The sequence below is a fragment of the Dendronephthya gigantea genome, unplaced genomic scaffold (assembly GCF_004324835.1).
Source record: "Dendronephthya gigantea isolate DGI-Jeju-01 unplaced genomic scaffold, DenGig_1.0 000004F, whole genome shotgun sequence".
Taxonomy (NCBI): Eukaryota; Metazoa; Cnidaria; class Anthozoa; order Malacalcyonacea; family Nephtheidae; genus Dendronephthya; species Dendronephthya gigantea.
This window is the reverse complement of record NW_021163014.1, coordinates 3,010,593-3,035,389: the sequence shown is the minus strand read 5'-3', so window position 1 is coordinate 3,035,389 and position 24,797 is coordinate 3,010,593. Positions and strand designations below refer to the sequence as shown.

At 34.6% G+C, this 24,797-nt stretch overlaps 1 protein-coding gene across 1 annotated transcript; it reads right to left on the bottom strand.

The window, feature by feature from the left end:
- Positions 1-536: 536 nt before the first annotated feature.
- On the bottom strand, positions 537-24,120 carry LOC114545170. The gene is made up of 9 exons (XM_028563505.1): positions 24,103-24,120; positions 23,841-23,985; positions 23,094-23,190; positions 21,997-22,171; positions 5,800-5,983; positions 4,624-4,745; positions 3,119-3,329; positions 2,000-2,576; positions 537-1,276 (listed from the first exon to the last, which is right to left on the bottom strand). Exons 1-9 carry the CDS (start codon positions 24,118-24,120, stop codon positions 844-846), a joined length of 1,962 nt encoding a protein of 653 aa, XP_028419306.1. The 3' UTR covers positions 537-843.
- Between the last annotated feature and the right edge of the window lie 677 nt (positions 24,121-24,797).

Genomic DNA, 24,797 nt, shown 5'->3' with positions numbered 1-24,797 from the left:
AGTTGCGATATCTCCCTGCTTAGAAGCGTTTTGTAAGAAAACCTTCCCGAGTCTTTTTGCTTCTTTGTTAAACTAAATCGTTCCTGTACATGGCGAAATCATAACTCAAATTGACCTTGATGATCAACTACCGTCACGCAAAGCTCGCTTGAAAGCTAAAAGGGAAAAGCTATAGGTCTATTTAGTTGTATTAAATTTCCCATTAAAACTGAAAGCCCAGGAGCACAACATCCTCAAGGCCAAAACAAGACTCGATCATCATTGGGCAATTGACTGACTGTGAATGCCTACCGTAACAAGATATGCATGTGTAACACAAGAATTCTTACTTGTATAGTCCTATTGTATAATCATTCCTTATACTGTGGTCACTTTCTTCTTCTAAATTTAAATATAGGTGTAGATGTCACCCCACCCCCCACCCCCCACTCGCAACGCCGCTGATCTTTGCCGACTATATCACGGCAGGGTGCTACCAAAACAATTGTCAACATAATTATTGTTTTATTGATTATATTTATTTCATTTTTGGCAAAAATGCATACGTTAAAGATTAATGAACACTGACTGAACAAATATTTTGGCGTAAATATGGGTAAGCAAGAGCTATATTTAACCACAAACCATGTTTGGCGATTGTTTTAAATCCCTTTTTGCCACGATTCATACGAAAGTTTCATCACCTGGAAGAATTCAAACTAATACATTCTGTTCTTGTCTAAATGTTTCAACCTCTTTCCAGTTCAGTATGGCTGTAATCTACACTTAATATAATTATACAACGTTTACTTAATATTAATTTCATTAAATTAACGGAGGTTTTATGTCAGTTATCATGTAAAATTATATCAATCTATTTTGTGTAAGTTCGTCATAATTATAGCCCTCCAGTTTAGGACATTGGGAATCGTTATCCAAATCGACATCCGACATACTTCCTTTTAGCAAGTCGTTCCAACTGACCAAGTTTCCACCACCGCATGCGCAATTGGTTGCGATTCTTTTAATTCTAAATGAAGGATATTGATCCCAGAAATTTACCTGGAACAGGCTACCGTCAAACCTCTCGCCGGCCATTCCTCGAGTTCGCCCAAGCATTAAAGAACCTGGTCGCCTTTTTAGGTTGTTCTGATTTTCGAAGTCACAAGCGACATTGGGCAGGCTGTCTGTAAGTAGCACTTTGCTGTCCTGGTATACCTCAAGCAAGTATTTTGGGTTTAGAGAAATGCAGATTTGGTGAAATTTGCCGTCACTTACATCGCAGTTGGTAACCGTTCTGAAAGTAGAATAAGATTGGTTTGTGTCTACTAACAGAGGTAGTACCTACGGCAGTGCAAAAAGCAGAATCATATCATGGCGGAAGATAGACCACTTAAATTACAACAGATTTAACTGTTAAGATCTATTTTTTTATATCACATAGTGTCTCACCCACAAAATGTTTCTTCATCTCGCCAATTATATTATATGAATATTCACCTTCATTAAGCAGTCTAGCTGATATATCAATTGCATTAATTGAGTAAGTGTTTTCATATTTGGTACATCGAAAGAATTTCAAGTGAACGACTTATTCATCACGTGAAGGTTTATTGAAATGGAACTTCATTTATTATAATTAATGATCCTTACGTTCGAAAATTAAATTCCTGATCTTCAGGAAATAACTTTAACAGTTCATACAGAAGGCACATACACGCTGGTTCTAATGAGAATGTTGCCCGGGGACGTAGGCAGGGGGGGAGTTGTAGGAGCCGCGGCTCCCTCCCTTTGAAAATTTTATTGCTAATATTCACTTACTTCGAAATGAATTAATTTAATTAAGAAGAATCAAATCTACTCTGTCTTTAAAGTATGTTTGTTTTACTAAGCCCGGGCTGAAACTCCGTGTTATTGTCAAGCAAGCTGAAACTCTTGCCTTGCACCCGTCCCTCCCCTCTTTAAGGCCTGGCTACGTCCTGTTGTAGCCACATACTCGCATTTTTCTATTCCAACTAACCTTGTTGTGTGTTGATTACCAATTTCAAGTCTCAACATTCCGCTCATGAGGCTTACGTTGATGACGTTCTTTGGTTTTTCCGTCGCTTTCTTCTGAGTTGGCGTAGGTCTCGGAGTTGGTTTTCGAAACCATCTCGGAATAACTTTCTGCTCTTTGGTTTTGGTTTTCGGATTCTGTGTAGGCGTTTGCATTTGATTTTTTTCCGTTACTGAAATAAGTTGGGCATTTCGGGTTTTCGTCTTTATCCAGAAACATAGAACGAAGGTTATGTTAAGTGGAAGATTAAAGTCCGTAGAGAGAGAACTGTATTCTGAGGGGGCCTGAGTAGTGACGTCTGGTTTCTTAGTTGTGATCGGGTATACAGGATATGGTTGTGGCTTCCTGAAAAAAATGTGTGGTAAGTGCTTGCGAATGTGCCAGAATTTGTATTGATTCAATCGAGGAGGTGGCCTTTTGCCTTGGCCTTTTGACTTTTGCCTCTGAGCGTCAGGGTTGGCGTCTTCGAACGACGAGCTCGAGAGTTCGCGTTTTCTTCGAGCGGCAGCATTACCAAAAGCAACTCCCCTGATAGCATTTCCTACGAATAGGTGCAAAAGAAAGAGAGAAATGAGTGTTTAATAGGTATAGTCTACACGATCACTAGTCAGACACAACCCGTCCTGTGCAACACGATGCCATGACGAAACCATCTTGCTGATGATGTATTGCTCAATGCATACAGGGAGTTATTTCATGCCGTTATGTACCAACCTTTCAATTTAGGCGGGGAATGAAAATTTATTATCCTGTTCCATGCATCTACATAAATTTCGTCTTAATTAAGTAATGGCAAAACTCTGATGGTGTAGAATGTAATAACGTGGGTCTCCAATGGGAGAATTCAAGACGATGTCTACGCAATTTACTAAAAGACCATTTTAGCTTGCATGCAAACTAAGCCATTTTAGATGTTGCTACCATGGCATACAGCCAATGAAACTTAACCATTTCAGGCCACGTGGTTTGAAATGATTGATTTGAATACAAGTTGAAAAGTCTATTACCGCGAATAGCGTCGAATCTTAATTTCAACAGCTCTATCTTTCACAATCTCAAGCATGTAATATTTATTCTACATACCCGGATCAATAGTAATAAATAGTTGAGTTGGTTCCCTATGAGCCTGGTTTATGATTTTTTTCAAAGTTGCTTTTCCATTTCCATCACAAGATAAATAGTGACCTTTGAACTTCACGGATTGATAAACTGTAAACAATCGGTGCTCGTACAAGAGTCTTTCTGGTGCGAACGTATTTCGGTGGTCTGTCTCCTTTTCGCCGTCACTCGCTGGCTAAAGACAAATTTAAAAATTACAGTTTTTTTACGAGATTTTTAACAAGTATATTTAACAATTAGACAACGAGTCCGAGTTGTCTATGAGCGAATAGTCAACGAGGCGAAGCCGAGTTGACTATTTGCTCATAGACAACGAGGCCGAGTTGTCTAATTGTTTTAGTATAAACTATAACATTAATTTACAACTAGGAAACACAATATAAAATTCTTGTTGGCTTGCAAACCATTCTGAAATTTATTTCGTATATTAAAGGAAGAAAATATTTTAATTGTTGTTCGCGTAAAATGTTTTAAAATTCAGTTTAAATATAAAAATTCAATTGAGTATACGTTATTTTTATGTATTTTCTTACCCTTAAAAATTGCAATTCCGTATTTTGTTGCTTTTTTTGTTTTTTCTGGTACGGAATTGTCCAACAAGTCGTCCAAAAAATCTTCAGATACTTCGGCGAAACGCGAATTTTCCGCCATTGTTTTGAATTTTGCTACTAGTAGGCTATCACTAATAGCCTACCAGTAGCGTAGCCAATCAGAACGCAGGAAAAGTGATAGCCTATTAGTCAGTTTATACTAATATTTAATAGACAAGGTGCAGACAGTAGCGTTACCAGACTAATGATTTGTCCCGCTATGCTAATAATTTTATATTGGTGCTCATTGCCTGTGAAAACAGTGAATTTCTAAAGAAATGAATAACTATATTAACACGAAATTTACATAGCGGGACAAAATCGTCAGGTTGGCTACGTTGCGGGGTGCAACATTATTTTCAGTTTAAAAAAAGGTGGTCACGTTTGTTCAATGCACGTTAACGAAATTTATTCCACTCTTTCAAACTCGTATTGTCATTATTGAGGATCATAAGGTAAAATGCAATGGTTAAAGTTATTTTCTCAATACAAAAAAAAAATTACCTTAAAAGTTACCAAATACTCTGAACAACATAATGCTGACACCATTTAGATGACAACTTTAGAAACGTTTTCACTTATGGTAGATACCTAAATTTTGTTCAGTTTACCTCAGATTTAAAGCTTTGCGTTATACAGTAGTTTTTTAATTTACACAAAACGTATAGATTCAATCAGCGTATCAAATTTTAGACGTAAGTCGGAAAATAACACACTGTGGACAATCATTTGCAAAGTTTGAGGGAGTATTTTTCTCTACTGAATGTTTCATTTTATCTGCGCGCCCTAATTATATACAAGAATTAATGAAACGAAATCAGTGTACAAATTCGTTATAAAAGAAAATGCCAAAACATACAAGAAGCAATATATTCTTACCATTGCCAAGAGTTCTCCTTCAGCTGAAGGTGCATAAAGATGATAACGGTTGCCGCCGCTGGCAAAAACCAATTGAATTCTTACTCCAACGATATTGGGTATGTCACGTGTTAGTAACAAAGCTGTAAAACATATCACGCAATTGCGTTAGCGTTTTCACGCCGGCACAAAGCACAACTTTTTCGAATCTATCTTTTCAGACTTAAGATTCGTATAAAATGTATAGCATATTATTCAATTTACCCGAACAACTTGACAGATAATTATAGGGAAAAAAATTAATAGCTACTTTATGATTGTACAAACAGTGACGTACTATAATAGCTTCTCATTAACCAAGCGTGAGGTTCATAAAAAGTTTATTATATGGCATAACAGGGGTGGATCCAGCACTAGTGCACTAATTTGCGTGACACAAGAAAACTGCTGAGAATAGCAATTTTGTTTTGTAATGCAAATTAGTGCACTAGTGCTGGATCCACCCCTGCATAAGGCATTTATTTGCACATGAAACAAACAAGAAATGCATAAATTCATATTAGCTAGTAGACCAAAAACCATGATCAGCCGACAATTTGAAAAAGTAAGGTAAAAAGCAAATTCCGAATAAACAAGACATCTTGAGAATTAAATTATATATATATTTTTTGATTTTGAATCTTGAATTAAGGCTTTCAGTAACCTGGTACGCATTTGATAAAAACAAAAACAAAATATTGAATTATCTAGTTTACCCAAACTGTTACCTAAACTCTCATAATTTCAAAAGCAATTATATTTTCTCTTGAGCATTTATTTGTGCCTTTCATATATTAGATTCATTCATCACCTGTAACGCCGGTCCATTATGGGAAAGTGCCGTTCTATTACGGGAAAGTAATATGGAATGCTAAAAATTCTTCTCAGCCAATCACTGAGCTCCATTGCACCGGGAGTGACGCTTGCCATATAATAATAATTATTGTGCAAATTTTGCTATCAGACCGAGACTTTTCTCTCTCACAGCAATTTTTGGGCATGGCGCTTATAGGCGAACTTGACTATGAGAGTTACCAGTTCCGTAGATATCTTAGAACATTAATTTCTGTTCAATTTTTGATGGATCTAGCTCTTAAAAATCCCTATTAAACTATGCATGCTCATTTAAATTTGAAACAAATTTCCAGTTAGGCATACTTGTTAGTTTATCACTTTGCACTCCGCCTGAACAATCGACTTTTCTGTGATTTACGTTGTTATCGGCATTATTATTTGTTATTCGTAGATATCTATCGCCTGCACGACTCATCAACGACCATATTCTCAATACAACATCTCCACAAACTAAACATGGCTGAGCCTGTGGTTCAGCGAAATGTAGCTAGAAAAAAATAATATAAAAAACTACAATTAGGGGGGTTCAACAGAGAGTTCTTTGTAGATTTTAGGTAAAATTTTGAAAGTTTTTTCTCCTTACTAATTCTCCGTAGTTGATTGAGGTTTGGGTCATTGGGTGAAAGTATGCGGAAACTGATGATCATAAAGACAAAATGTGACCGTTCAAAACATTAAATTCAGAACCTTCGACAGGAATCGAACCGACGTGTTGGTCACTTTAATTAACGACCAATCATGGAATTATCGCAATGAGATAAATAATTTAAGTTGGAGCGGTGACGAATAATTTTCATACCTACACCCGATCCATATTCATTAAGATTTTGTGGCATTCTACTCAATGTGGCAATTTACTAGCCATGCTCGTTTTGTCCCCTGTATATTAGTATCAACTTTTATGTAACTTTCATAGATAACTTTGCATGAAATCGTTAATTGCAATTTATTTCAAGACGATTCAATAGTGTTAGCTATAATTATATCGACCATTGAACTTACCAGGGTTAGCATGTAGAAGGCAAGAGCGTATATTGTTAAGTTCATCTTCAATTGTTCTGTGAAAAGAAATTAGATTAAATTGCTATACATGCATGGTATATATTTTATGAATAATTACTCGTCAATATGGTTAATCATCGGTTTGGGTGAACAAAATTGTCTACGTAAGGCAGTTGCTTAACCATGAATAAGTGTATATTTGATGAGAATCTATTGGATAAATCCTTGCTGCTTCCTGGATATATCTTCTGACACAATACAAGATAGTGCACTGGTTACTTTAGAAATATTATTGTGTGCGTCATCTTTATTTCAGGGTCTGGTTGAATAATTACATACGTTGCGAGATCAAAGATTTTTTAAACTTAAGTTAAGTATGATCATGAATTATGAGCACACGCTATAAAATTATTCATTAAGTCGTGGTAGAAATAGTGTCGATTAATGGCAAGGAACTTTAACTTCTTACAAAAGAATGCCTAAAAATTAATCATTATCATACAATTAGAAATTTTTCCAGCTTATGTTTTGTCAATACCTCTTTTTGGGTTCTAGCTGTTAGACTAATACATGCCTTATTACATCGGATTACATCTATCGAGTCCGTGCATGAGTATCTAATTTGAAAGTAAACCATTTTTTTAATAAATCTTTACGATACAATGAAGTTACAATCATCCTCGTATTAAAGCGCTGAAAAACATATAAAATTGTAAAATATATAATATCGTCTTCAGTATATTTCTGTGGTCATGATGACAACGACGAAATAGAATTTCCCTCAGTGACGGCATGTTTAGTATGGGAGGTCCGGGTACAGTTAGGCTCGCTTAATAGCAGCGAAAATTTTTCGAAAATTTTCTTTGATATATATATGAGAAGTTATAGCATTCGAATTTTTAACAGATTCCATTTGCCGAAAAGCATACATCAAAGAGTTTTAAGCCTGTTTGGTGGGATGATCAGACGTGCATTACCATCGTGAGTGCGACAGTTTAAAATTTGCATTTCGTCACAAGATGATTAAAGAAATCATTGAATGGATTATGGCTCCCACTCAAACATGATATAGTACGACAAAAATTGATGAGGATAAGCCTATATAAGATCAATATTTACGAGACATTCCTGAATAAAACCGGTAAAAATAATGTAGTGTATCAATATAATGTACATGCAAGTCATTAAGGAATTCCTTGTACTATTAGCTTCCTCATTTCTTAAGCTTCCCACGCTTTCTGTTTCAGTGGGATTTGGTTTTTAGCTAGCGCAATATGGAATTTCGTTTATAAGTACTCCCATATAATTTAATTTTCATAAAGTAATTACAATCTTTACGTCAGCCAATATATATATATTTCAAACAAGTTCTTTTTCTCATATTCCCTGTTACTTTTTTACCTCAATACAGGAACGAACAATCTTTAATATAAATGCAGTTGCATAATTTTTTATGTACAAAGATGACAATCCGAGGCCAATATTCAATGCCGTAGATAGGATGTATAGTTTAGAGGGGGGGGGGGGGGGGGGAAGTAGGGGGTAACGACCAAATATTTCCGAATCAAAACAGATTTTTTTAGTAGTTCCTACCGTAGTAAGAAGAAAAAAAGGTGCTATAAGTATAAGTAAACTTTTGCCTACTAAGACATGTTTCACTGCATCTGATCGATGATTTTAAAAGATGTGATTTAGGAATGTTTACAAAAGGGTCTATAGAACGGTTTTTCCGAATATGTCAATTCAACAAAAGTTGCGGGGATTAACCACCCCCCAATACCCCTCAACGCCACTGCACTGCCAACATTTCTTGAACAGAGTTCTTTACTAACAGGCGGGCCGAAAAAAAGTGACATATTTACATTTTATGCATGAAAATTCAAATTTATAAGATAAAAGTTTATAAATCCAACCGTCCCCGCCTCGGGGCAGAATTATATTTATAGTTGGAACTCGAAGAAATCGTTGGGAATGTAGATTAAAACACATTAAATTTACAAATTAATCAATTACTATCCCTTCGGATTTATCAGTCGAAGCTAGTCGATATATTTCATTCAGGGCATATTAACATATAGAAATGCATTCGAATCCCAATAATCTTCTTTGCAACACTTAAAGATTATTAATTTACATACACATAAAGACAATATCATGATTATTCTGAAAGCATTCTTTGTGGCGAACTGTTAGCAATCATCCTATGTGCTTGTGGATGTTCAGATGAAGGACTTTGTTACTATGGAAGACAGTGTGTCATGCCCACGAATTTCAAACATTCTTAATTAAGAAACTGATTCTTCAATGCAATGTTTGATTCAAACAAAATATATAAATCTTTGTTAGTTCCGTTTAGGTTATTCAATCCATAGGAAACATTTTAGTTCGAAACTAAGTTCTGATGATCGGAATGGGCAAATAGCGTGAAGAAACCCACGTAATCAGTTAAAAATACGTTAAATTTCGATCAACAACAAAAAGCGATCTTTTGCTAAAACTATTTAAAGATTTACATTATAAATGAGCCTATAGCACTAAAAGAAACAATTATGATTATAAATAGCGACTGGCGTGGGTCATGCAATGTACTGTACCTAACCAGTTCGCTAATATTTTTCCTCAAGGATACGGTTATATGCCTATAATCATGTGGGTTCGATATCATGTAACATTTACGTTAAAATACAACTTTTGGCCTGTTTATAGACACGGTTATAATTGTTATTCCTGCCCCGATTAACACCTTGAACTGATGTAAAATGCTTTGAAGGAAGTGACACCATTAATATTAACAAGCAATTAATAAACAAAAACTTTCCTCATGAATACAAAGGTTTAATATGGTTTGATGTAAACGAAACAGCGGGCAGTCTTGCAGAGATTTAAAATTCCCTAATCTAAGTCTTCTGGCGTCCAATCAGCAATAATTTTACGGAAATATTACGGAAATAATTTTTTAATCTATTTACCTTGGAATCCTGTGGCTAATTCCTTTTAATAAAACGATACAAGGGTAGATTTTTGCAGAAAGATGGAAAGACAGTGTATTTGTAGGTAAATGTGCGTGCTCACTTTATACCATCAAACACTGCAGTTTTTATTTGATACGTTTCATGTAACGGTTTTTCTTGAAGGAAATACAACCATGCAAGCACGTAAATTTCATGTAACTAATTAGAAGTCTATCTTTCAAAGACACTACCTAATATAGATATATCTATGATATTATCAACAGATGAATACTTGTAAATTGTAATTACGAAATTATATTTTATCAGAAAAGGACTTACCCAATATGGACTCGGCTTTAACTCCCTTTATCCAATGTGTTGAAGCCTACTGACTAAGCTGAAAACCGGTAGTGACTAAATGCACAACAATAATCTTCTCTGTCGATGACGGCTGATTTATATAAGCCATGCTGTTTCTACGTTATATCATAAATTATTGATTTACGATCCATTGCTGAAAGTTCTTTCTTCTATACAAAGGAAGTTCCCACCTTTGTTTAAAAATTGGTGGAAAGAAAGAAACTTCGACCTATATACAGCGGACCGGATATTATGCAAAACATTAACTTATTGTAATTCTAGTTCAAAGGTTTTTAGTCAAGGTATAATGTGCATGCCTATAAAATTATTACTCAGTCATAATATACTGCAGTATAATTATGTTCAGTTTATTTAAGGTTCAGTTTGTTTTACGAGTATATAACGTGACATACAAATTGGTAAACCTGGTACTGATGTACTGTATTTTCCGGATAATCTACACGAAGCCATAAATTGAGGTAAATGCAATGCATTAGAATTGTTTCAACTGCATAGCCAGGCTTCATTTTGTAGTTGGATAGGGCATACATATGCATAATGTAAATAATTTGCCAATGCCACCTGAATACAAACATTAGTGATATTATAAACCGTGGTGTTTGGAAATGTTTCATAAAAGTTATATTAATTTTGAAAATTGTTTTCCCCAACCATTCTGAATTCTCGAAACCGTAATGGTTCTTAAAACAAGCGATTGTCACAAAAGAAGTACAAAGACACATTTCTGGATACTTTAAAAATTGCTTACATCATGAATGTGATTTTACAAAGTTCCTTGTCAATAGAAACTTAAATTGGTCTTTATGAAGTTTAAGTTCCTTTCTGATCGCATTAGAAAGAAGAATTTACGAACCCTTAATATAATAGTTTCATGAAAACTGAAACCTTTTATGTTTGTAGCATATGAAAACATTTGTTATGCGAACCTTTTATGTAATTGTACGTACATAGCTTAGTAGCCGGAGTGTTATATACTAAATAGAGAATAATGTTTGAATGTTGAGTGTAAGTCCTACTTGTCCTGATATGCATAAACTTTAAATTTTTATTTCTCAGCTATCTAGACTGTCATATTTATTTTTAAAATTATTTTTTCAAATGAACTAATTAGTTAGGTCGTTGTAAATAAAAATTATACTACACATTTGCGTTTCTGGTATTGATATTTTATAATAATTTTATATTCACTGGCCAAGTATTGCGCTTGTATTTGATCATTAGACAACATGGCATCGAATGCTTTAAATGGGGCAAATATTTTCACATTCGACACATTAGTCAAAATATATCAGCCCAACCTCTGCTTTTCTTTAGTCAGTTAATTCAATCAAGTACGCGTGAAGCAATCAAGTACTCAACTATAGGTGAGGGCACTTTAATCAATATTATATTATCATCATTTTTCAGCATAAATTATTATCCGTACGTGTCACTTCAGACCAGCTCAAAGATATTCGAATAGTTAGCTCAATACCCTAATAATTATTAGATTATTCAATGTAGTTATTGTATACCGAAAATATGTATGTATAGCCGCGTCTTCGCTGTTAATAAAAGGCTTTGCAACTTCAACCTTGTGACCATCTCTTTTAGGATTACAGATAATGCATCGATCTTCCTTCTTCTGAAGGAAAGAAATATAGATCTTGAACAAAGGTGAGGTATATTGTTGCTATAAAAACAATAATTAATCTTTTCACTTGTTGCCATGCAGACACTATATTATCATTTGTTCAAACCCCAACTATTTCTCTAATAGCTATATAACAATAATTATAATAAGACAAAACTTTTATTCATTAGGGTATTAGACTATCCACTCACTCTAAACATTCCAAAGAGTGAAAGACGGATAACTATATTAAATAAAAATGAAAATTAAATATAATAAGTAATTGCAAATCATTATGATTTTTGGCACTTCACGCGATGTAGGTAAATTCTAAAGGTTGAAAGGGTCTTAAATTCAAGTGGAATTACACACACTTCAAATTCAAGCCAGGAACATTTGATGAAAAAATGATGCAAAATTTCATTTTTTGAAAAATTTCGCCCTACGATGACCTATTGGTACATGTGCTGGGTAAAACTGGGATAGCTGTTAAAATACAAAAAATAGTAACTTAAAAAGCATTTTGAATTTTTGATACATCTATATAAGTCTCGACGAAATTGTAGACGTCTCCAGCATAAAAACGACATTATTATATTGAGTTTTAAAACCTAGACATGTGCCAGTTATGTTAGACAGTCTATTTGCTCAAAATGCAGTGGCGTAGCCAACCTGACGATTTTGTCCCGCTATGTAAATTTCGTGTTATCATAATTATCATTTCTTTAGAAATTCATTGTTTTCACAGTCAATAAACACCCAAATATTAGCATAGCGGGACAAGTCGTCAGGCTGACTACGCCACTGAAAATGCAGGCATTCATTTGACAGCGACTCTTGTGCTCAGTGGCCTTATCGTAATGATTCGATGACATTCATCAAACAGAAAAAGTTTACGCCGTGCTGCATGCCATCCATGTAAACAACAATTTGACAAAAAAGGAAGGCAAAAATGCCGTGTTGGAAATTGCTTTGGAGTAGGGTGTAAAATTCATTATTTCCCAAAAGGAAGTCTTTCATTTAAAAACAATGCATGTTCTTTCAAGACAGTTAGCCGCATAGCTAAGGAGGCATTTACGTGTTTCTTAGTTACCATTAATTTACTTATAACTGGTCGTTGCCACCACGAAGCTGATTATGTCAGAAGCTCCGTCATCTGTGGATTTAACTGACCTTCGACGACCTAAACTTTCTCTTATTTATTCGTTATTGGTTCTGGCCTTAATAAATATTCATAAGTCAAAAAAGAGCCTACAAAGTACAAATTGATGAGTTGTTTACTGCCTGTGAGGTCCAGATGGAAAAATCTGACATTCCAGAAGTCTCCGGAACGAAAGATCTTCATAACATTCCAGCAGTTAGGAACGACAATAATGAATAATAGTTTGAGACAACACCACGTATATTTATTATTTCAACGCCTTCATTGTAAAGAAAACGAAAGTCTAGTGCGGCCGGCTCACTCAGTCCCTTACGAATTACCTGACTGTATTAGTACCGTTTAAATGATGTATCGTTAAAAACATAATTATTGACAATGTTTAAAAGTTTTAATTTTCAATTATGCATGACGTTTGTGCTAGAAAAAAATAATTGAAAACAAAACCGCGATGAATTATACGTGTATGCATGGTTTTTTTAATGTTGATCAACTAAAGAGATTTAAATCTTTTTCTGCTCAGGAAGTTACCGAATTTTCAGTAAATTTTAAGCGAGTCTAAGCAGTTGTGGTTAAATTACTTAGTACGTTTGATATTACCATTCTCGAAGACAAACTTAGAGCCTAACGCAAGACAATTTAGATAGTTACAGTTTATTACACATTCCTGCTACGGGCTCGTTTTCCCACTAATGATTTCTCGTTCTCACATGCAAACTCCCACGCGTCGGAAAATGTTTTCAATTCTTAATTACAAATCATGTTAAGAAGAAACAAGCTATTATTAAATACGATTGTGAGCCTCGCATGATTTGCAGGACAATTATGTGATTAAAACTAAATTACTTTACAAGATATAATTTGTGTGGAACTGTAATTGCTTTTGATACAGTTTTTAAATAATAATTAAAGTGTTCGTGTAGCGATTGGCTTCCCATTCCGAGGTAATAAAATGTCTATTCTCTCGTTAATCATATGGAACGTTAATTGAAGCAGGGGGCAACAAAAATTGTGTAAAAGCCTGGGTTATCCAAACAACGGATATATCCAACGGAATACTTTTTCCATGTCGTTCTTCACGTAAAACGTAACACAATAAATGATCATCACCGAATATATACAAGATGAGGCCAATATCTAAGCGACGTCAACTTGAGTACTCTTGCTGATTATTGAATTTAAATCTTAAATAAAGTATAGTGTAAAACGAGTTCACAAGGCTCAATTTTTCATGCCATTGCTGCTGTCTTCACATTCTTCTGGAGAACGAAACTTAAAACAATCGTCTGTAAACAAATACATAGGCAAAACTTATTATATAATTACAATTAATGTTATTATATATAGTCGTTTGATGTAGGACTCAAGTGCTTTCATCTGACAATAATTCAGCATTGATAATTAGAGTGGTCACTTGTTCTCCAGAAAAGCCGCAGGATTGTAAAAATGAATTTACTTTAATTAGTGATTGCCTTTCACCAGAATATCACCAGAAAATTCAGAAATAAAGTTTCAAATTATTTTATGAGTATTCCTACCTCATTCTTTTCTAAACCAAAGCTTTATTTACAAAAGTTATTTTCAGTATCGACTGAGATTATGCAAGTTAGTTGCACGGCAACGTATTCCATGTCTGGGAATATAATTCTAGCCATGGTAGTTTGCCATTGTGGTTAGCCATTGATAGTAGACAATGTCATTAGGCTTGAATCAATTAAAGAATAGGCAAATGTATCGCTTTATGCAGCAATTTTCAAATAACCATGCATATATGCATATATAGAGGTTCTCAATGTATTTCATTTCCAGGGCAAAAATTCGCTCGATTATGGGCTAATTAATAGTATTGTTTAAAGTGCCATTAAAACTAATATTATGCCATATGGCGATATTTTTAGTAATTTGTCAATATTGAGTGCTAAAGTGCCTATATCACTTGTGGGATCTTTACGGATTTGAATAGAGCTTCAAAAATTAGTTTATAAGTTCTACAACCCTTGTCAAACATAATATAATCAATTGTAATTTTACTTCGATCTTCCAATAACGTAAAATATTTGAGAAAAACTCGCCCAGTTGCTACAGCCATACACAATGCACCGTTCCCGCATTTTTCTCTTGAAAAGCGCAAACTATATCGCCAGTGAAACTCTTCATGTTTACATTATAAAAGGTGGCGTGTTTGCAAATCATTCCTGAGTTCCAGTCCCCCCAACCGACGTATTTTCGAAACTATTTAATTATATCAAAAAAGGTTGTAGAGTTTATAAACAAATTTTTCAAGCCTTATTTAAATCCGTAAAGATCCTACAAGTGATATAGACACTTTAAACAAAGATGCTATTGTATAGTTTTATGAATTTCCAATTAGATATTAAATCCACTAATACAAATATTTTAAAGGTTTTTAATACCTTAATATGTCTAAATTTAGGGGCCGATTATATGGACCGGGTTAGTCCCCTTTGCCGGACTGAAATCTAGCAAACGATTATATGAGTAGTTTTTGACGAGCTAAAATTTAGCAAACGAAGAAAATTTAGCAAATGCAGAAGCCATTGTTGTTTATGCATGCCGGTTTGCCGGACTGAAACGATTGATAACATGCGATCTTTCAGCCCGGCAAGACGGGCTAGCCTAGTTGACATAAATAGGATGCACGTAAATTCTAGCTGATTTAAAGGATCTTAATAAATTTGAGTGAAAAAATGCACATTTCAAATTCAAGCCAGGAACAGTTGATGGAAAAAAGAGTCAACTATACTGAGATCTTCTGGCAGGATTTTTTCCTTCAACTGTTCCCGGCTTGAATTTGAAGTGTGTATAATTCTCTTTAAATCCTAGAAGTTACGTGCATCGAGTGAAATGCCAAAATCACAATTGATTTACCCTCACCTATTACTGCCAGTACTATCCTATTCACATTAACTACGCTCGCTCTTGTCAGCTACCTCGATCTGTAGCTCAGTGGCAGAGCATTGCACCGGCATCGCAATAGCGTAGGTTCGATTCCTGCCAGAAATCCTATAGTTGACTAATTTTTTTCATCAACTGTTCCTGGCTTGAATTCGAAATCGAAGTGTGCATAATTCCACTTGAAGTTAAGACTCTTTATAAACCTTAGAATTTACGTGCATCGAGTGGAGTGCCAAAAATAATACAAGTAATAATTATCATGTTTCTTTTCTTGATGCTAGCTAATTAAATTGCCTGGCCGGTTGTATATAAAATTCTTAAATTCGTTTTGACTATACGTTATATGAATAGGAATTACTATAAAAAACGAAGAAAATATCGCCTGAGCTTTCCAGACCTAAGGCTAAGCTTATTATGAAAAGCCAATATACAGAGATTTCCTAATGGGAAGTGCTGAGCTGACGTATGGTATTTTTGCAGCGTTAATTTACGTAAAGTGACAAGTGCAAAAATACTATACAAAAGCACCTCCCATTACTAAATTTGTTTATGAATTTTTATAGCTATCGAGGTTTTTCATAAACCTAAAAAATTGATTTATTTTTGGTTATTGTAAAGATGACTCATTACATCTGAAAACTTTTAAAACTGCAACTTTTAACAATGAATACAACAGAGTTAAAATTTCAATCTTCCGTGAATTATAAGTATTAAATAACATGCACGAATAAGTACGTCAAGGCTTCAGCTGCACTTTGGCTTGTTGCCTTTGCCTCTTTTCTTGGGTTGTTTACTTCTTGTTTGAAGATCATGATTTCCGTGTCTTTTCAAACGCAAGATCTTCGACAATATTCGCAGTATATTCATGCTCTTTCAAATAACTCAGATAGATAGTCATTTAGTTCTTCGACTTGCAGTTCTTCGCGATTTAGCAGTTCGTCTTTTTGTCTCAAAAATATGATAATTTCTCTGGTCAATAATCCTCGAGCTGGTGCGAAGCACCGGGTGAGGGTACTAATTCCGCCCGGAGATTTTATATATATCTCATTTGCTTTTTCTAGTGTTGAGAATTTTTCCCCAGCAGCAGACATCGTCAAACTTCACTTGCAATCCAAACTTACCCTCGATACAATTTCTCGAAATTTTTAGATGTACATTCTAAATAGGGATATCAAGAGGAGATATTTTTCTATATCGCGTAATATATGCTCAAAACCTCAGTTATATCTTCATGCAACAGCACTAAAATTTTCATCATTAAAAATGCTTTGCAAACCTGAAAAGCATTCACAAAGTATGCTTACTGTATAACTGTACAATCTCAAAATATTGTGAAAATTAAAAGATTTCTTGGGATACGCCGAGAAGAAAATGACACTTGAATCGAAGCTTCTTTTGTGTTCATTTCAGTTATAATTATAATGGCGTTGAGATTATTATAACATTGTTAATAGCTGCATTATATTTTGTAATATAACTAATATGTAATAGAAAAAAGTTTTAAAACAATATGTCATGGGGATTTTTTTCGATTTAAAAAAACGTTAATCAGGCTTATTAAAAAATATTCCCCATCACAGCATTTTTTTAAAACTTTTTATAAAATTAATAAAGCATCTATAGCCTAGATATTTAACGCCAAAGAAATTGGGGGTCTCAGAACTTTTCTGCGATCAAGAGCAAGAGTATGCATATCCAAAATGGTGGATGGAAGATAATTTCACTAAAAAATATCTTGAAAAGTGATAAAGTAAACAAAAATCCGTAAACGAATTTTGTACATAGTCATGACTTTCTATTAAAATAAGCAAAGATAATTTTTATTTCCCTTTCCCATTATACCATGCCGTTTATAAGCTATATTGCCGCTTAAGTATTAGGTGGTCATAACTACATTTTGCTTCTTGACGTGCGTGCAACGATTTTTGTATCTGCGAACGCAGATATAATGCTATCGTGCGCGTACCGTACCGTGTGTTAGCACATAGCCATTCAGCGATGCGCTTATATAATTAGCCAATCAGCGATTAGTTTATTACGCGCTCACAGCATGAGTCCATAACCTAAAGCATGCAGAAAATATAAACATATACTCGTGACTCGCTATTGCAATTTTGGCTTCAAGAAATCTTTTTCTGTGTTTTTTTATCCAAGTTTTTCTGAACATGGAAATTTATCCGCATGAGGTAAATAGTCAATCTCTTCGGAGATCGAAACAATCTCTTCTGAGACGATTAACGAAACCTAAAGGAATTCACCAGCGAACCATTATACAATATACATTTGTATTGTATAGATAGCAGCTGTGTTAGGTGTATAAATTCAGATCACTATACGCGTAGCTGCTGTTGTCGCCACCGACCAAATGTACGGTAATTGACAAAGCAGACAAATACCAAGCGATCTAGAGACCTTGCACCTTTCAGGTTGCCTTTAAAGAGAATTATATTGGCTATGAGAAAGAGAAAAAGTAGATCCACCACTTTAAAGCATTATTTTGTAAGAAATGCCCCTAGGCCATCCATTTTAAATAAGATAGCTAGTAATTTCAAGCAATGTTGTTTTCAATTTGTGCCAATGCGACATATTTTTATCAATTCATTCGGATATTTAAAGTCTTTTGTCAACTTAGTAGAAAAAATAATTCATATATAGTAAAAAATCATTTTGTAATGTTTTATACAGTCACAAGATAGCAGGCAATATTGCTAGTAAACAATATCACATATCTCAAAGGAAACTAATGTTTTCAGATATTGAAAGAAATCCTGGTCCTGTTCAAAACAACAGTCCCACTAGACTGTCATCAAATGTAGTGTTAGATCAAAGGCTGCAACGCTTTCATTATATTTAAGACCATTTGATGTTGGTGGTGATGGCGACTGCCTTTTTCGAGCTGGGTCTCATCAGTTATATGGTGACCCTTATCACCATCTACAAGTTCGAGCATTTGGCATTGCTTATATGAGGGCTAATCCTGAGAGATTCATTGAAAGTAACACTGAAAACTCATGGTTAGAATACCTCAATATTATGTCCATGCAAGGGTCATGGGGTGATGCTATGATTATACAAGCTGTGGCTGATCAGCTGAAGTTAAAGATAGTCATTAGTGAGACACATGAACAATTTTCTGAATCATTATAGTACTGGGATATTCACCAACAGATCAACTTAGAGATATTTATTTAGGTCATATAGATGAGTATCATTATGTATCAACTTTCCCATCAGGTACTTCTTAAACCTGAAGACCTGAACAGTCAAATAGGAGCTCTCAGCCTAAGCAAAGAAGAACAGAATATATGAAAAAATACATGAAGGAAAAACGAGCTAATGAAATGCAGAGCCCTTATGCTAAGCAAAAGCGAAGAGCATATGCAAGGGAATATAGGAAACGCAAACAAGCCAGTGAGACCTCCCAAAACAGAGCACGTCTATATTACTGTCATGTCTCACATTACTACATATTACTAAGCATATTTCCTATTGCTTGAACAGCGGTAAAATAGTGTAGGAAATTAAAAAACATGGCCAAATCCATATGGTCCATTTGCTGTCCAAACTAGATTGTTGTGAGCAGATACACGTACGCTTAGCGTACCTATTTTTACATTTGTGTAGGTACATTTCTATGCTATATTTTTCACAGTTCGCACTATAATTATGTTTTGCTGTATAATATATTTCTGAATTAGTTTATGGCTATGGGTCTATATTCAGAAAGATGCGTAGCACCCAAAATCAGAGCAAGTATAATTTAAACTCAACTATGCGATACCATTACTAGGAAAAAAAACAATAAGCATTCAGAAGCGAGTGAAGAGAGCGTCTCAAAAAAAATTAAAACCAAAACAATAGAAATCACCTATTTTTTGAAATTTCACTGACCAGAGGCTATAGTGGTATAAAAGACTATAGTTAACTTAATTGTAGTTAATGTGCTCCCTACCGTTTGTTGAAATAATTTTGCATCAAAATTTTACGCAATGGGTACTATAACGATGGTAACGTTTTAAAAAAAATTTGTACATTTTTTATATTTAATGTTATTTTAACTCTATAAAAAAATTTTACTCAGTTATCATGCGTAAAACAAAATATTTACGAAGGAAATAAGAAATTTATGTAATGTGATTTTATAAATAGACTACTAAGGCAAGGTGTACCCCCATGGGGATACGCCTTGCCGACGATAATTAAAAATCTTATATTATGGGCTTTGCGTCCTATCTAAAAGACCGACAGGTAATGGATGGCACGCAATATGGGAAAGGTGGTGAATGGCAAGCAGCAAATCGAAAACTAACAAAGACCGATTACCCAAACCACAAACGGTCAGTTTAAGCACGCTGGTCCAACTTAGCTAAGTTTCTCCCACTCGTGCGGGCTCATGTTGTCAGCGGACAACCTACACAAAATTGAGAGCAGAGCGTAAAACGAAAAGCTTTTAATTTTTTATGCGAAGACCGCTGGAAAACTGAGCCCTCTTTACCGGGAGAAAATTTGCCGAATATGACCAACGTGAAGCGTGACATCGCAAAAGACAGAGCTCCTTTAAAGTTGAACCCACGTACATTGTACGTCCCATGTACATTGGACGATTTACCGTAACTGATATATATGTATAGAGGAAGGAACGTTATATCTTAATTAGTGATGGTCGTAGGCCGTATCTACAGGTGCTGGCGGTAATTTACCTCCACCCTTTTCTGAGCGTAAATATTTGGAATTTTAATGCAATGTATTAAAGTGCCTATATCACTTGTGAGATCTTTGCGGATTTAAATAGAGCTTGAAAAATTAGTTTATAAGTTCTACATCCCTTTTTGATATAGATAAATAGTTTCGGAAATATTTACGTCTAAACATGACGATTTGCCTAAATTTCCGTCGTGCTCGGGGGCCTGGGACTCAGGAACGAGTTCTAGTCAAACGTAATATAATCAATTGTAATTTTACTTCGATCTTCCAATAACGTAAAATATTTTGAGAAAAACTCGCCCAGTTGCTACAGCGATACACAACGCACCGTTCCCGCATTTTTTTCTTGAAAAGCGCAAACTATATCGCCAGTGAAACTCTTCATGTTTACATTATAAAAGACGGCGTGTTTGCAAATCATTCCTGAGTCCCAGTCCCCCAAACCGACGTATTTTCGAAACTATTTAATTATATTAAAAAAGGTTGTGGAACTTATAAACAAACTTTTCAAGCCCTATTCAAATCCGTAAAGATCCCACAAGTGATATAGGCACTTTAATAAATATCGTTTTGTTTAACAGAAATAAAGCGGCTATAGGAGAACCATTACTCCTAGCCAAAATTATCCCAAAACGGCGTAAAATTTAATGTGTCTTTATTATGCTCAGAAAACTGAGCTGCGGAAAGGGTATGCAAAATTCATGTCTGGCAATATATCTATGCGTAAATAAATCACATTACATAAAAATGCTTATGTTAAACAATTATAGACTTGAAGGTCCCAACAAGGTATGTGTAATATATTAGGATGCGATTGGTGATTTCAATAATAGTTTCCAGGAGTTGGCCTTTTGGGGACTCCCTAGCTGAATAGCATTCCAGAAACAGCTCTTTTCTTTCATTCACAATCCTACAGCTATTTTATAGTAATAACTTTTAATGTATTCCTTTAGTAAATGCTGCGTCTAATTAATTATGACAGGAATGCGGATTATTTGCTTGATGACACTTGTCTCTTGATTTTCGCTTTTCATTACCTGTTGAAATTAAAAACACTAGGTAGTGATTTAAAGCGATAAAAATATCTTTTTATGTCATATTGTATTTAATTGTAAGGCAAGTTGCAAGATATTGCAAGCCCTGTAGGAATCTTCAAACACTATAGTTACCCAGCTTAAACATACCCAATGGTGGAAAATAGCAAATAGATTTTAACGCTAGAACGACGGAATTGGTTTTATTTATTTCTAAATATTTTTGCCTCCGAGCTGAAGCTCGAGTAATTAAAACTTTTCCAATATTAAACGTTTTACAGGCTATAAAATAAAACTTCTACGATTAGGATGCTAATTTGTAAATAGTAAATGCTAAGGAAACTTTAGCAGATCGTAGAAAATGTTCGTTTTTGTCAACTTAGATACCTCAAGAGGAGAATTGCATTAAAAGTTACAAGGAAAGTTGCATAATGTAACATCGCCATCACAGCGCCCTTATATATATAGTTTTTCTGTGGTTTCCCAAAGTTTCAATAAATGACATGAAGTTTTGTTATCATTGATGTTATATAATTATTACCCTGCACTCAATTAGAACAATTTTTGCTATAGCAAAATTCCTCGCCTGGATTGGAAGAGAAAATCGTTTCATTGGCATACAGCATTTCAAATGTTTCGATGCAATGATTTCGGTATCATATATATGAGTCAATGTTGACATCAATGACATGATTCGCTATGGATGGTTATAAATGGGCTATTAAATGCGACTTGTCTTACCAGGTTTACAAACGAAGGCTTTTTGGCTTCCGAAAATCCAATCATTGACAACGAGCCTCTATACGCAAGCTTTGATGATATACCAGCCACTCCGGTTATCGTCGAAAGAGCATTGAATGCTTCCGTTGTCAATTTTCTTCGACCTTCATCTTTAATAGCGGCGATAATGATTTTGCTAGAAAAGATGAAAAGGATTATTTTCTTTTTTATTATGATATTACTAACAATCGATACATTTATTACTTTATTTGAAACCGAACAGCTAGACTACTTCAGTAAAATAAGTATAATTATTATTTATTTAAAATAATTCACAGTCTGTGATTGGCTAATAGCCATGTGTGAAAACCTCAGCCTTTGTCTTCGGTTGATAATGACAAACTTCGGCTTGATAATTCTTCATATCATGTTCAACCTCACTCAATAATTGCTAACTATATCATAACACAGGCCGTGAACGTGGTTGTGTTTATTAATCGTTACTGAAATAATAACAAAATGAAATATCGATCATATTCTTGGATTTTACCCTCCTTCTGCAACAGGCCACTTCTTTGTTAAGTTTTAATTTTTTTAATTAATTTTAATTCACTAGTTTTTTAATTACTACTTTTGTCGATCGAAGAAGAGAGACTTAAGATAATTTCGCTATTTCTTTATTTTAAGCAAAAATAGGAGTTAGTGAGGAAAAACGTGGGGATATGAACTTATTCTACCCTGTGCTTGCTATAATAAGTTCACTTGAAAGTCAGTAAAGGGTAGAACCGAAAAGAGTACACGGCTAAAAACTTTGAGCTGCGGTTCATCAGCATGCAACAATGTTGTGCTGCCATTATTGTTCACACTTGTCAACAACATTGAACAATATTGATGAAACCAAATCAGGTGTAACAGTATTGTCTGACGTTGATAACAACCCTAAACAATGTCGGCGGTACAACATTGCTCCAACCTGTTGATATAAATATTGCATCATGAACCTGATCGTTTTTAGGCGTGTACAACAATATTGCATTCTGCTGGTTGGAAACGCCTATTTCATATAACATTAAAAATTAGTGTATAAATCGCTAGCACTTAACTGAAACTTGACTTACTTTGGTTTGGTAGAGAGATCGTTAAGGAATGCTGTCATGTAATGTACTTCCTCTACTAAGTGATGTGTGTCAAATGAACGTGACTCTTCGACCTTCCCTAAATATATTTGTTATTTTTATGATTTTTTTTTTATGCATTTGTTGATATTGTTATTTTTTGGCCATTCAGAAGTTGCGGTATAGTGGAGGCCAATATAGCATTAAGGGACTGTTTTTGAAAGGTAAACAAAAGCTTCGTCATAAAAACAGCCCCATGGTGCATTTTCAATGTTACTATTACCATTACCGCAACTTCGAAATTCTCATAAAATTCTGAAAGTCACAGGGCAAGCAAAAATCATCTATTCCATGAGATTAATTAGATTACAACCAACTCAGTGCGGCTGTATAGAAATGTGGGACGTATGTTTGGAAGACCGTCGATACGTAAAGTTCAACGGTATTGTGTTGTGTTGTTGCATTACTCGGAACAAGGCAGTTAGTTATAATAAATTGCAGTATAATCACTTTGAAAGAATTAAGCATACCAAAATCTATTAAATAAAAGAACAATAAATGCTAGAACATAAATTCTAGATTTATAATTATTTGAAAAACTGAATAAATCTGAAGCACTAATTTTATGAAAAGAGTCGGGGTTGAGCCTGGGCTGGATTCCAAAGAGAGAGGCTACTTTGTGTGTGTCACATGTTTATATGTGTCAAACATATCAGGGAATCAGCGAATATATTTATAGTTTATTCTTACCATTTTTGCCGTTAACAACGACGATGTTGAAGCCACGAGTATTTTTTGAGTGATCTTTGCCATTTATATCAATAATGGCGTAGCTTCCTGACTTAGGTTTGCTGATATGTCCACGACTGACCACAGCAATATCAATGTTGTCATTCTGTAAATGGATTTTTATTAAAATTTAGTTAATTTTAATCCGACAAGTTTCATAATAATTAGCAAGGGCTTATGTTCCCAAGTTTCAAAAATTACAGTCGATTTCAACAAACCTTACACGCTCGAGTCCCACCATAATTATTTGGAAATGGACAAGTGGGCGGGGAATTGTCAATTACAAATTTGCTTCGTATAACAAGCAGTACTTGCCATAATTTATAATTATATATATTATTATATATATACAAACATAAAACTTCTCTTAAAGAAGATCTTTTTAATAATAATTGAAATTATATTACTTAATCTAATATACGTTTCAGGGCACAGCTCCATCGTCAGAAACGATGAAAGTCACTATATGTTCTTACAACTTTCCCTACTATCCAATACCAAACGAGCCAAATTCCTCGCACGATCAAACTGGCTCTGGACAAACTCATTACCAATACCCCTCCTGAGCAAAAACCCTCTTAACTCTCCTAATCTATTTTCAAAAACCTCATCCGGCCTGCAAATCCGGGCTTTGAATAAGTCCGTATGCTGTGATTCAAGCTGTATTTGATATTTTTATTGCTCTATAGTCTATACTTTTGTATTGAACACTCTTTTATAGGGATGCCTTAACAGGAATTTGAACTCAAGCTTTCACTTACTATTTCAATCAGTTCTAGATGCAAAAATTCCGGGTTGTGCTTTCCGTTGCACATTTCAGAGTTATCCTTATGATTCTGAACGATAAGCTCGCAAAGATTTTGACCATTACTAGACGTCTTATAATTCACTGACGTGCAAGATCCCTGTCGAAGGCAA

Bases quoted from the DNA above. Each gene is read 5' to 3' on its own strand.
- LOC114545170 (XM_028563505.1), bottom strand. The intron at 23,191-23,840 runs GTAAGAATAAAC...AAATATATTTAG, and splicing joins CGTTGTTAACGGCAAAAATG to GGAAGGTCGAAGAGTCACGT. The intron at 1,277-1,999 runs GTTAGTTGGAAT...TTCTACTTTCAG, and splicing joins GGTAATCAACACACAACAAG to AACGGTTACCAACTGCGATG.